The following is a 12,754-nucleotide window of genomic DNA, read 5'->3' as shown; positions in this document are numbered from 1 at the left end:
GCGAGCCGCTTGCTCCAAGCAGACACCCGCTTGCAGCCGCACCTACTGGTGAACAGACGCTGCAGACTTCAGTGAGCCCTTAAACCGAATAAGTCAGAGTGGCCCCACCGAAGCTCCCTCTCTTTCTGCCGTGACCCAAGGCTCCACTCGCATTGGTTACCGCATCTCGCACATGGGTTGCTCACGTTGCCCAGAGTGCGCGAACGAGGACGCAAGACTCGGGATTGAGTATAGCCATGCAACTGTAACTGCATACCCAGCGCAATGACTATACCCCATTGCACTCCAAACATTTATGTTAGCCCATTAATATATAGATTATCATAAATCACACAACTAGTCTTCGTAATGCTGCCTAAAAATGACATGGAGTTGTAGGCTTTAGGTGCTTACAGATACATACATATGGAATAAAAGATCAGTTGAAGGGAAACTGTTCTAAGGGAGCTTTCACCTGTTTCAGTACAAAAGGACCTATCCGGAGTGAGAAACTTAATATTGGCATCAGCAAACGGATTTATTTGCTTTCTATCAAGTAAACAACCGCCTGATCCATGGTAGTTAGTGCGTTCTGAGTTCACCTCTAACCTCTGAAATTGTATGCTAAAATGCCAAAGTATTCATAAAGTGGTTCCGATCCGGTAAATACGCTTTCCGATCCTTCTCAGGTTCGTTGACGAATTTTGCTAAAAAAAAAAGTGATTGGGAATCTATTCCCATAAACTGAAGGGTGTTAAAACACTACTCAAGAAGTTTGTAAATAGTTAACCTCTTGACTTCAGTACGGTTCATTAAAGTGGCAAGTTAATATGCAATTGTCCCCGTAATTTTATCTATCTTGGAATCGACATAATATGTACATATAACGGATGTCCTAGAGCACCCGTCATGCCTTTCTAAAATGAAGGAAAATGTTTTTTTTTTATTATTATTATTGGATAACGCAAAAATATGAACTACTTAGTCAAGGATTCTCGTATCTTTTGGGCGTATTACCGTCTTCCGGTTTCGGCTCTGAGTGTGTTTAACAGGCTGGATAAAAAAACATATTCCTCCATTTTTAAAGGAGCGAAAGGGTGGTCCAGGACACCCGGTACACATAAAAATTTTATTCGAAAATTAAAATTCAGAAAGCGAAATACAAAGTCGGATATACATATCTACCTGGGACTTCCACCCTTACACCGCAGGTTCCAAATAAACGCGGAGTAGTCTTTTCACACTATCTTACAAGCCATTTCATTGGCTTCTTTTACAATCAAATCAAAGAGGTTTTACCAAACCATATTAATCAGGGTTTGCTCCCACCTCTCGGTAGAACAATTTTGGGTTCGTTGTCATCGAAATATCCCAGAATTTAAGGCAGACAATAATTTCGCCAGAGAGGGTGACTGGATGTCTTCAGGCGAGGCACGTTAACTCTGCTATTGGCATTCACGGCAGAAGGCCTATAATTACTACATAGTTGTAGGGTCGTAAAACGCAAATTGCCAGTAGTACAGAAGAATTGCTTTGGGAGAGTTTGAGTGCAACTCTCTTCAGCATATGTTCACAACTTCTGGGATTCTCGTGTTAACGAAAATCCTCCACCGCATGACGGTGACGTTGTCGTTGCTTCTCTCTCTCTATCAACAGCAATTTCATATGTTGATATGGGCGGAAGGGCGCTTCTCTCTGTACACCCTCGAATGGCTCTTATACAAGTACAGGTGCGAAATGTGATCCAGTTCCCTTTGAAACAATGCACTGGAGATAGCCCACTCGATGTCCAACAAATCGTATAGATCTTTAGACTCTACCTAATTTACTTCGTCGATGGTCGTACTCAAATCATAAGGTCAATGGATTCAAAACACAAAAATTCTATGCTTCGAAATGATTTTTGGCCCTACCAAACTGAGTTATAGTTGAAATTGAAAAATTATTTAGTACACTTTCCTGCAGATTACACACTTATCGTATAGTAAAATAATAAAAATCATTCACTGCACCTTTTCAGTGCTTCATGGAAGAGGTGAAAGAGCATCCGTATGTGTTGCAGTGTGACGACGCCAAACCATTGATTGTTGAGACATTTAAATTTATGTATGATTTGGATATAATGAATCCATCATCGGGCGAGGTATTTACGAAAAAAACAAATGCTATGCTCTACTCTCTTTTCCCGCTCAGCTCAAATTTATATGTGCCATTTCGTATGCCATTTTCTAAAAAGCTCACAACACCACCATTAGCAATGCCACGCCTGCCACATGAGGTCATCTTTGCCATAGGCGGCTGGAGCGGTGGCACTTCGAAGGGCTGCATTGAGACCTATGACACACGCGCCGATCGTTGGGTGAATATACCAGCCGAGGATCCAGCTGGACCGCGTGCCTATCATGGCACCGCCGTCATTGGTTATAAAATCTATTCGATTGGTGGGTATGATGGCGTGGAATACTTTAATACATGTCGGGTATTTGATGCGGTGCGAAAGAACTGGAAGGAGGTATGAGTAAAAATACAAATCTAGAGTAAATGTAGTGTGTAATTAATATGCGGATTTTTATGTTTTCTCCGCACCGCCCAATCTTTTTTGTGTCTCAGTTTTATTTTTTGCTTCTTCTTGGTTTTGTTAGATTGCGCCAATGCATTGTCGTCGCTGCTATGTTAGCGTGGCTGAACTTAACGGTCTTATCTACGCAATTGGCGGTTACGATGGTCATAATCGCTTAAATACGGTCGAGCGTTATAATCCGAAGACAAATCAGTGGACCGTTATAACATCGATGAATATGCAAAGATCTGACGCAAGCGCATGCACGTTGAGGGGGAAAATTTATACAACGGGTAAGTGGAAAGCGGTAAGGGAGGGGGAAGATGGTGAAGAGGGTGACATCGCTGCAGCGTCGCATTCGAGTGTTCATGCTTTTACGGATTTTAATTTTTTATTTTTTTTTGCATTTTTATTTATAGTTAATGGTTTATTTTAGGATTAAATTTGCATGTTTATTTTTAGCCGTTAAGCTGATAGCTGCGACGCAATTGTGAAAAAGAAGTAAAAGTAGCATTCACTTTCGTTTCAAGATTTCTTAGGAAATATGTACATTTTTTCACTTACTCTTATTTGCTTACGCCTCAATTATTCTTGAATTTATTTAAACTGAAAATACTTCTTTGTCTGTACTTTAAACGCTTATGAATTTATTATTTGTTAACTGCCGAATTTTAGTTAACCCCCCACTGTAGAGACGGCACTAAGGCCAATAAGTTTTAAAGTTTTTTAATAGATTTGAGTAAACGCCGCGAATTTCACTTTAACAAGCTTTTATTTAACTTGCTTTATATGTACATAATATGTATGTAAATATGTATTGGTCAATCCATTAATTTTAACCAATTTCCCGATGAGCTAGAGACGGGAACTTAGAACACGACGAGATGCAATATCAAAGATGAATAATCCATTGGGTGGCACAGGAGTTGAGATATATGAAAAAACCCGGTGTTTATAGTCCAATTGATATTTTATGTATGTATATATGTATGTACAATAGGGTGGCCCATAAATCCATGTGAAAAACTAAAGGTGGCATTTTAATGCTCTCACCCCTAGGATAGAAGACTATATCGAAAAAAACTTTACCCCTGTTTTTTTTTTAATTTTGAAATAAAAAGATATTTAGAAGTCGCTCAAAGTATATAAACAAAAAAAAAATTAATAAAATTCTTGAAAATCATTTTCTTTCGATCGCGAAATTCCAATTCTCTTCAGAAATTTTCCAATAACTCAATTGTTTATTTAACCATTTTCTATATACACTTTTTCTTATAGGACCCCCAAAAACCACAAAAAATGCAATGGGGAACCCATTTGAGGTCATTAGGGGTCCTATAAAAAATAGTTAACAATTGAAAATGGTTAAATCAACCTATGGGTATTGTTACTGGAAATCCCCTGAAGAGAAACGAAGTTTAACGAAGACTTTTTTCCATATAAAATACATGGAAAACTTTGAGCGCTTTGAGTGACCTTTAAATATTTTTTTGATTTCAAAATAATATAGAACAATCCTAGGGGTGAGAGCATTAAAATTACGGCTTCACTTTTTTTTTTTTACTACCCTAATGTGCATATACAAATTGCCTATGTGAAGGAAATATCTCCACTAGAAATTTAGCCGGTAGGTGGCGCGGGTGTCGATATATTTTTAAAACATGCATCCATGGTCGGATTGAGTTTATATTTGGATATATCTGTATTAATCACATAAAAAGGAATAACCTAATTTATGTTCCGATTTGGTTCTTATTTACATATAATGCTTGTTTCGAAAAAATGTGTTCCTATTAACTTATTTAGAACTCACCCACTAATAGATTGTGGACCTAGCTTAGAATCCGCCACATAAACCCGACCAATAAAAACATCGTTCGCCTAGAAGATCCGACATGTACTTCTTTTTTGTAAAACTGTCTCCATTATCGCAGTACGCGTGGTGAGATTAGCGCCGTTTGACGCTGTAGCCGCCCACGCACCCACCCACATTTTAAATTTCGTTGATAGGTTCATACAGCTCATAGATCCAGTTGTTGCTGTGTCCAATGCGTAAAGATCAGCAAGTATTCCACAAAATCTTCCTACCAAATATTCCAACGGTCGCCTCATTGGACGGTGCCATTGTCCATGCTTCTGTGCCATATACCAGCGCAGGAGTGACTTGTGGAGGCTTTTTTTTATAGGATGGAAAAGTCTTCTGCTCATTAGTACGGTGACCATGCTACTTTATTTCAAAGGGCAGCCCTTTTTCTCACGATTTTGTCCTTTGACTTTATTTATTTTTCCAAAAGTCTAACTTGTCCTTTGAAAGTACTTTTTTTGATTCGATGCCAGAAATTAATGCAAATTCTGAGTAAATAGCAAGGATTCATTAGTCCTTTAAGAGATGCTTCAGATTATGTTGTAGTATTTAGGTATAGGCAGGACAGTGCCAGAGAAAGTTTTCAATGCTCTTTACCACCTGCTACTGCAAATGTGATAGAAAACATTAAACGGAAACCGTTTACGCCTTTGTGCATTTCCATTGAGCAATATCCGTTGATTAAACCAATCTCTGAGCTAACGGACAGACGATCAAGGAGAACTAGAGACTCAAATCTGTTTTCATTAATTCGCTGAAGATTTGCTCCTAACGGAGATTCTTTTCGAAAACTTGTTATAAAGTTTCCAAAAACTATAAAATACTATGTAAATTCGTTCCAAAAATGTTCATCATTCCTCGTCCAATTCTGTTCCATGGCAGTAGAAACAACAAATACATAGAAGCAATTATATTTGAAATACGAGTAGGTAAAACAGTGACAGACGCTTTTAGAAAAGACGAAGGCAGACAGGACAGGCAGGAAAGAAAATAAACAATTTTATTTTTTAAAGCATCAATAGACAAGAAACTTACAGGGATTAATTAAAAAATGTAAAACTTAAGGCGGATTCATCGTTTTAGCAGTGGTTATTGTTGCGTTTCTCTTTCTGGGAGAGCAATTGAGAAAACTTGCGTACGCTTTTAAGTTGTTAACTCATCTTCCACTTTCAGTCAGAACTAGAGCGATGAATCCACCTTTAGAGATGATTCTTGCGCTTTTTGTTTAATTTGTAAAACCTTCGCTTTTCAAGCGCGATGTAGTTTCGAGAAAGAGATCTCAGTGGGTTAACAATAAGTTCCATCGCGTGTCTTCAGAGGCCTAAAAATTCGCGTACTAAATATCTTATTATACATATACTCGTAGTGTGATTGGTTGTCTTCCGAATGTTAACTTCCCAGCCTTAGTTTCTTACGATCCTATTCGGTTAGTTAGTGCTGATCCCTGAAAATAAATGGTTTCTCTTTGTTTCCCCACTGCAGGTGGTTTCAATGGGCAGGAATGTTTAGATAGCGCCGAATCTTATGATCCGGCCACCAACGTTTGGACGCGCATACCCAATATGAATCATCGTCGTTCGGGCGTATCCTGTGTGGCCTTTCGTGGACAGCTTTATGTGATTGGCGGCTTTAATGGTACTGCGCGTCTATCCACTGGCGAACGTTACGATCCCGATGCGCAATCGTGGTCGTTTATACGCGAAATGAATCACTCTCGTAGCAATTTTGGACTAGAAATAATAGATGATATGATTTTCGCTATCGGCGGTTTTAATGGCGTCTCAACCATTTCACACACAGAATGCTATGTGGCCGAGACTGATGAGTGGTAAGGTGAAATGGGTTTTCAATAAAAAATATATATATTTAAAAATTGATTTTCCATCCACAGGATGGAAGCGACCGATATGAATGTAGTACGTTCGGCGCTCACAGCCAACAATGTAGCTGGATTGCCAAATAAACGTGACTACATACACAAGGAACGCGATCGCTTGATGGAGGAACGTCGTCAGCGGCTGCTAGCAAGCGCCATGGCACGCGATGCGGAGACGATCTCCGTATCGAATGCCTCAGTGGAGACACAAGATGCCGCTATGGACGATTACGATAGCCCAAACGAGGATGATGATGCCGACGATGAGGTAGATGCCGCTGCAGCGCTTGCACCGGTAATTGAGGATCGTCATGAAGATCAGCATCCCGATCCGAATCGGCGTTTCCGCGTGCAATTGAGAGCGCAACGTTTCGGTTCGCAACATGAGATACGAAGAAGGGCATAAAGTAATGCATGTAAGTATCTTTGTATGTTTGTATCTTTTACTAACCGTAATAAGTTAAATTTAACGTTTTAAGCATAAGCGGTATCTTCAATTACGAAGTGATAACAAAATTTACATAAATGAGAAATTCTTTGTAATATGAATAAGTGAATGTACCGGATGAGGAATAGTATACATACATACATAAAAAAATCAAAGCGGATTTTTTTGGCTTACCAGAAACCAGAATCTATTATCTATTATGTGTCTTATTAAACCAATGAGCAAGAGGGAAGAACAAATTGAAATCAATGGATTGATGACAAAATTTTTACACCTAGCAAGAGTGATAACAATGNAAAAAAATCAAAGCGGATTTTTTTGGCTTACCAGAAACCAGAATCTATTACAAATATATGTGTCTTATTAAACCAATGAGCAAGAGGGAAGAACAAATTGAAATCAATGGATTGATGACAAAATTTTTACACCTAGCAAGAGTGATGGCCTGATAACGCAAAGTATTAAATGGGTGAATAATCAAGGTTGATGAGTAGCGATTGAATTCAAGTGAGCGAACTTAATGTAGCAAATACCGGTGAGCAAAAAGGATGATTTTTTTTAGACTTCTTCAATCACAATTTTACGACATATGAATGTATTGTAAACAAAATTTGTTTCAATTGTACTAAATTTTATTTAGTGATATTTATAAAATCAAAATTAATAAAACTTGGTAACGTAAAAAACTATAGCCCAAAAAAGTTGGCATATCATTTAATTTTTTCGTTTTCGAGATAATGGGCCGTATGAATAAAAACTAAGCACATGCTTTTTCTTAAAATTGCATACCTTTTACTTCANAATAAAACTTGGTAACGTAAAAAACTATAGCCCAAAAAAGTTGGCATATCATTTAATTTTTTTTTTTTCGTTTTCGAGATAATGGGCCGTATGAATAAAAACTAAGCAAATGCTTTTTCTTAAAATTGCATACCTTTTACTTCATTTTTTTTTTAATAAATCGAGTGAAAGGTCTGAAATTTTAAGAAAAAGCAATTGCTTTTTTTATTCATTCGACCCATTATACCACTGGGTGGGCTTTATTGTTATCGGTATACATATGTTTGTATATGCACATATGTATATAGTATTTACATTAGACTGAATCACTCCCAAAAAAAAAAAAAAATCGGTTCCTTTTTTCCATTGGAATTATAAAATCTATTATATTTTAAGATTGCACCAAAATATTTCGGAAAAATATTAAGATTTAGTTTAATTAGTTTTAATTTAGTTTTTTATTTATTAAAAAATTAAATTTTTTTAATTATTCTTAGGAAAAAAATCACCTCAGATGGCAAAACAGTTTAAGCTTAAAAAAATTTGCATAAAAATATCTTCAAACACTTTCCACAGAATCCTTATAATGAGATTTTTGATGCTGTTTTTGAACTTTTTTCAAAGATTGGTTTAAGAAAAACTTAAATAACTCGGTCAAAACTTTACCGATTTAGGGCCGCCTTTGCAAGTAGGTTTTAAAATTTATCTGCCCTTAAACACAAATTTTGTTCTGAAAAATGTTTTTGAAGGGCAGATAAATTTTAAAATCTACTTGAAAAACGGCATATATTTTGTCACCCTTTTTTAATGCCTTGCAAATAATTTAATTCAAAGTATGAAAGAGAAAGGTAAAATGAACGAGCGTCATTCCAAAAATTGAGACATGAATGAGTTTTTTTGCAAAGAAATAAAACAGGTGAGAAAATACCTTTCTACTGATACCTCATAAGTCTAAATCGGTATAGTTTTGGTCCAGTTACTTAAGTTTTTCTAAAAAAAAAATAAAAAAGTTAAAAAAAACAGCTTCAAAAATCTCGTTATTTTGATTAGGTTTGATATATCATATTTTTAGATCCGACTGTAAATATCGACGATATTACAATAAATGTTGCAATTCGACCCCTACATTCGGCAAAAGAAAAAATTTCGAAATTGTCTCAAGACAAAAGCATCAATATATATATCATATTTTAAGATCCGACTGTAAATGCCAAAGAAAACACGAAAAACGTAAAAATAGACCCCGCCAAAAGCAAAAGATCTAAGCGTGCACGTATTCAGTCAATAGGTTACTATTGTCGCTGTAATTGTTGTTGTAGCGGCTATTGAAAGTCAGAAGTGCACTGAATTTTTGTACTGGTTTTGGTCCTTCAACTAGCTATCGCTGACGAAGAGCTTCAGCTTATTTGAGAGAGGTTAAACTCCGTTTTATCGAAACTTGACCACAGCATAGCCAATATATGACCGGCTCGTGAAGGCATCCGATATAACACCACCGCCTGCTAGCTTGCTGCTCTCTTAAACTCACCCAGATAACACCTCTTTATCTGGCACGACTCAGTCGCAACAGCACGTATCCTGGGCCTACTGTTAGTTCAGCTTGTCGCCAACGATTTATAGACCAGCTGAACTGGGCAGTGCAGCTACAACAGCAACTCGTCGCTTGGACTTTATTAACTAAATAATAGGCGGCAACAAAGCCCAATCGGCGATCAAGAATTTCAATCCCCCATCATGCCTGGTCAATTTGGACGGTTAATCACAGCTTATTTAAACAGAGGTGGATGTCTTGGTATGCTTCTACCTTGTTTTTTTGCTTGCGCGGATTCATTAGTTGTCGAATCTCCAAATTGAAATATCTGTTATGGAAATTTGAGCGAATGCTTAGAATATAACTCCACAATGCGCTTTTCCGAGCTTTAATGAGTTACAGGCTTTCAGCTAAAGCTACAACTTGTTGTGGAGTTGTACTCCTAGGTCATTCGTTAGACCTGCCGATTTGCCAATAAGTTTCTCATACGACTCGATGTATCTTGGTGTAAAGTATGTAAAAACAATTAAGGATAAAAGATTACATGTACCTCTTACTTTTGATGATATATTTCAGTGTATATTCCTAATTAATGATTACATCTCGAAAAAAAATGCGCTATGTCAATGAATTCCGATTTCTTTGCAAGCTAGACGCATTAAAAAGTCCTGCTTACGTACATACATATCCGTACTCTAGCAGACATTAACTTATGCATGTATGTATTTACGTATGTATGTACGCGTGTGTATAACAATCATGTTAAGTCGCACAACACATTTGAAATTTCCGTTAATCCTTATACTCAAAACAGGACTGCTGTGTGCTCTACTGTCCTTGGTTTGGTATTTCATACATAGAATAATTAATAAAAACAAAAACGTATAAAAGACTCGCGCAACAGGCAAATGCATGTCATTTCGATTACTACGCTGTTGTTGGTAGCAACTCGCCAGGCTGTGCGCAGTACAGACTTATACTAAGCGAGAAATCGTTATTGAAATGGTAAAAACGATTACATATTCGAACATTTTCTGTGAAATTTAAACAAGCTGTTATTATTTCATTTTTACTTGCATATAGTATCAATATTTCAACGCTTTTGCACTTGTCGCATTTATTTCCTTCTCAACATCTGCTTTGAGCCAAGTGCTGGAGGCGCAACCCATCAATAGCAGTCCCACCGCTGCGCCATTGGGCTGTCATCAGCGTCTCTACACATACCGCATCACACAGGCTGACGCACAGGGTCGTGAATGTTGGGATTATGTGAGTGTACGTTCTTGTTGGGGTCGTTGTGACTCCAGTGAAATTTCCGATTGGAGATTTCCATATAAACGCTCATTTCATCCGGTTTGTGTACATGCTACGCGCCAACCAGCAGTAGCGTTGTTGAGAAATTGTCATCCGGAAGCCAGTGAGGTGAGTTGTTTTTAATTTAAATTGGCTAGTAGCGTCTTAATTATTGCATTCGTTTAGGAAGCACGCCGCTATGAGTATATGGAAGCAGGCAGCTGCCATTGCCATACTTGCTCCTCTCTGGATACCAGTTGCGAGGCGCCTGTTAATAATATACTGGATGAGCGATCCGGTGTGAAAGTGTTGGCGTTAACTGGTTCAGATTCCGATGTCTTGGATTATTAAATTTAATTTTGTTGATTTTGCCTATTCTTATCAGCTGTTATCAGGTTATCAGTTGAGTGCGGCGATGTAGGGCTTTCATAGGAAATATTTATATTTGTAAAAATTGTGTATTATATTAATTATTGTATTTATATGTATTGAGCAAATAAAACTAAAAAAGTTTTAAATACCCCGTATAATTTCTCTGCTAAATTAATGAGAAATTGCATAATTTTGTTGCATACATTATAAAGTTATTTTAAATTTCGTTAACTTCCTTTTGTCTAACAAAATTAATTTATTGATTATTTCAGAAAAAAACACAGCATTGGCAAAGCGTTTTGTTTTATTTCGGTGTGTGTTTTTTTTCAATTGTGTTTAGTTCTACAATTTGTTGTACCACTATTTTTAATTTACATACATACACCGCAAAAACATACTCCCCTGGATTACACAAAAAATTTAAAGTATAGTTGTGTTATTTTTTCAGTATTTTATCATTTTTGCTTACTAAGCAAAGTGTCTTCGGTATTATTTTGTTCAACTTAACTCATCACGTTCTAGTAACTAATACAATTAAAAAAAAATAAAAATTAGAAAACAAGGGAAACTTACAACTTAGATTTGCTATGTACGTTTGAGCGCGTTACATAGAGGAATAACGCAACTCCATTCATCTCCACGATCTGGAGTTACATATGTCACTACCAGCAGCTAACTACCATTCGTATATGTATACAAAATAATGCAGTCAGTTTACTACATCCACTTCAATTTTTGAAACACTTGTGACTTTACAGGAATTTCAAATTAGACCCGCCGGAACTCGACCGCATAAATTGGAAGAGACAATAAAGCGTTGTTATACCAAGTCCTACACCTCCACCGATTGCGCACCTTCTAAGACCGGCTGTATTATGAAAGCAGAAATTGTTGTATAACATTAATTGCTTCGAAAAAAATCTGCAATTACTCTAACCTGTAGATTTGTACAACAATCCCGTAGCTGTGCCAGCGATAACCGTGTTAATATCATCGTCTTCACCGCGTACACTTTGCAGCAGTACACCGAAAGCGGAATACATCACGGCTATTGTCCCCAGAGTGTTTGCAGTGCCTGAGCCTTGTTTCATCACATGATTGAGCAGTCTGGTTGATGAAAGAAAAGCAATTGTTTCGTAAAATAAATTATATACATATGTACATATATAGCAATAGTTCAAAATCAGTCATATTACTGTGTTCGTCTCAATTTTCCGGTCTGTTTCAATGCGGTGGTTGTTTGAAGACCATTGTAAAATCCAGCCAACCCACCGATTCCCGCCCCAACTATCACAGAACTTCCAATCTGTGAAAACGCTAGTTCGAAGCGTCCACGTTGCTTATTGGCGCCTTCCGGAAAAATAAATTCTGGTTGCGCTTGTTGCAGGAAACGCGGGTCGTAATTTAGATATGGTGATATAGGGGTACTAAATGTGCTTGTACCGGATGACGCTCCACTCGATCGATTCGTGCGTGCTTCATCTGTTGTTTTGTATGATGAAAAAATACATATGTTAATTCATAATCTATTATTAAAGTGCATTGTTATTTTCCACTAGACACGGCAATTGCGTAATGTACACCCTGTATGGCGTGACAAATCTTTCCAAGCTTCTGAACGCGCTTACCTGTTGATGACGACCCCAGCGATAGTGGTTGACTTAAGTAGTCTTCGCTCATTGTTATTTTCACGTTATTTATGTATTTAAACTCAAATTTTCTTTAAGAATCTAGCCAATTCTTTCCCCGATAAAAGCTTGTGGAATTTTCCTAATGTCTTCAACCCAACTGCTTTGACAGTAGAAACTTCAAACACATGTGCGCAGAAACTTGACGAAAAAGAACGTAAATAAGGTATTCACCATGATATTTCAGAGCCATACCATTGCGAACGTGAAGAAAAGAAAAAATTCCAAGTACATAATTCAAAAAGTTAAGGGTTAATTTTAAGTGCTTACATAAACATTAATATTGAGTGATTAACAACACCAAAATGTTTCTGATTAATGCATTATTAAAAGGCCCTTATTATAATATATATAAAAAAAAAA

General features: G+C 37.1%; 3 protein-coding genes across 4 annotated transcripts in view; 2 read left to right on the top strand and 1 right to left on the bottom strand.

The window, feature by feature from the left end:
- The window catches only part of klhl10 (kelch-like protein 10), a 25,189-nt gene extending 18,337 nt beyond the window's left edge, over positions 1-6,852 (top strand). The window contains exons 5-10 of one of the 2 annotated variants that reach the window (XM_017613945.1): positions 2,000-2,122; positions 2,216-2,491; positions 2,622-2,832; positions 5,886-6,231; positions 6,295-6,695; positions 6,759-6,852. In XM_017613945.1, coding sequence (XP_017469434.1) covers positions 2,000-2,122; positions 2,216-2,491; positions 2,622-2,832; positions 5,886-6,231; positions 6,295-6,685 — 1,347 coding nt within the window. In that variant the 3' untranslated portion in view covers positions 6,686-6,695; positions 6,759-6,852. Of the gene's footprint in view, positions 1-1,999; positions 2,492-2,621; positions 2,833-5,885; positions 6,232-6,294; positions 6,696-6,758 lie in introns of those variants that run through there. The other variant, XM_017613946.1, reaches the window with a different exon arrangement.
- Positions 6,853-8,465: 1,613 nt separating this feature from the next.
- Positions 8,466-11,248, top strand: Gpb5 (Glycoprotein hormone beta 5). Its single transcript, XM_017613944.1, has 3 exons — positions 8,466-10,043; positions 10,122-10,460; positions 10,518-11,248. The coding sequence occupies exons 1-3, from the start codon at positions 10,041-10,043 to the stop codon at positions 10,680-10,682; spliced, it is 507 nt and encodes a 168-aa protein (XP_017469433.1). The 5' UTR covers positions 8,466-10,040; the 3' UTR covers positions 10,683-11,248.
- Tim23 (translocase of inner mitochondrial membrane 23) lies at positions 11,044-12,538 on the bottom strand. Its single transcript, XM_017613943.1, has 4 exons — positions 12,332-12,538; positions 11,900-12,185; positions 11,641-11,810; positions 11,044-11,571 (listed from the first exon to the last, which is right to left on the bottom strand). The coding sequence occupies exons 1-4, from the start codon at positions 12,381-12,383 to the stop codon at positions 11,456-11,458; spliced, it is 624 nt and encodes a 207-aa protein (XP_017469432.1). The 5' UTR covers positions 12,384-12,538; the 3' UTR covers positions 11,044-11,455.
- Positions 12,539-12,754: the final 216 nt, after the last annotated feature.

Source organism: Rhagoletis zephyria, unplaced genomic scaffold, assembly GCF_001687245.7.
Source record: "Rhagoletis zephyria isolate East Lansing unplaced genomic scaffold, Rhagoletis_zephyria_1.1 Rzeph_scaffold_00738, whole genome shotgun sequence".
In the NCBI taxonomy this organism is placed as follows: Eukaryota; Metazoa; Arthropoda; class Insecta; order Diptera; family Tephritidae; genus Rhagoletis; species Rhagoletis zephyria.
Note: the sequence above shows the minus strand (reverse complement) of the source record. Positions and strands in the feature narration are given on the sequence as shown.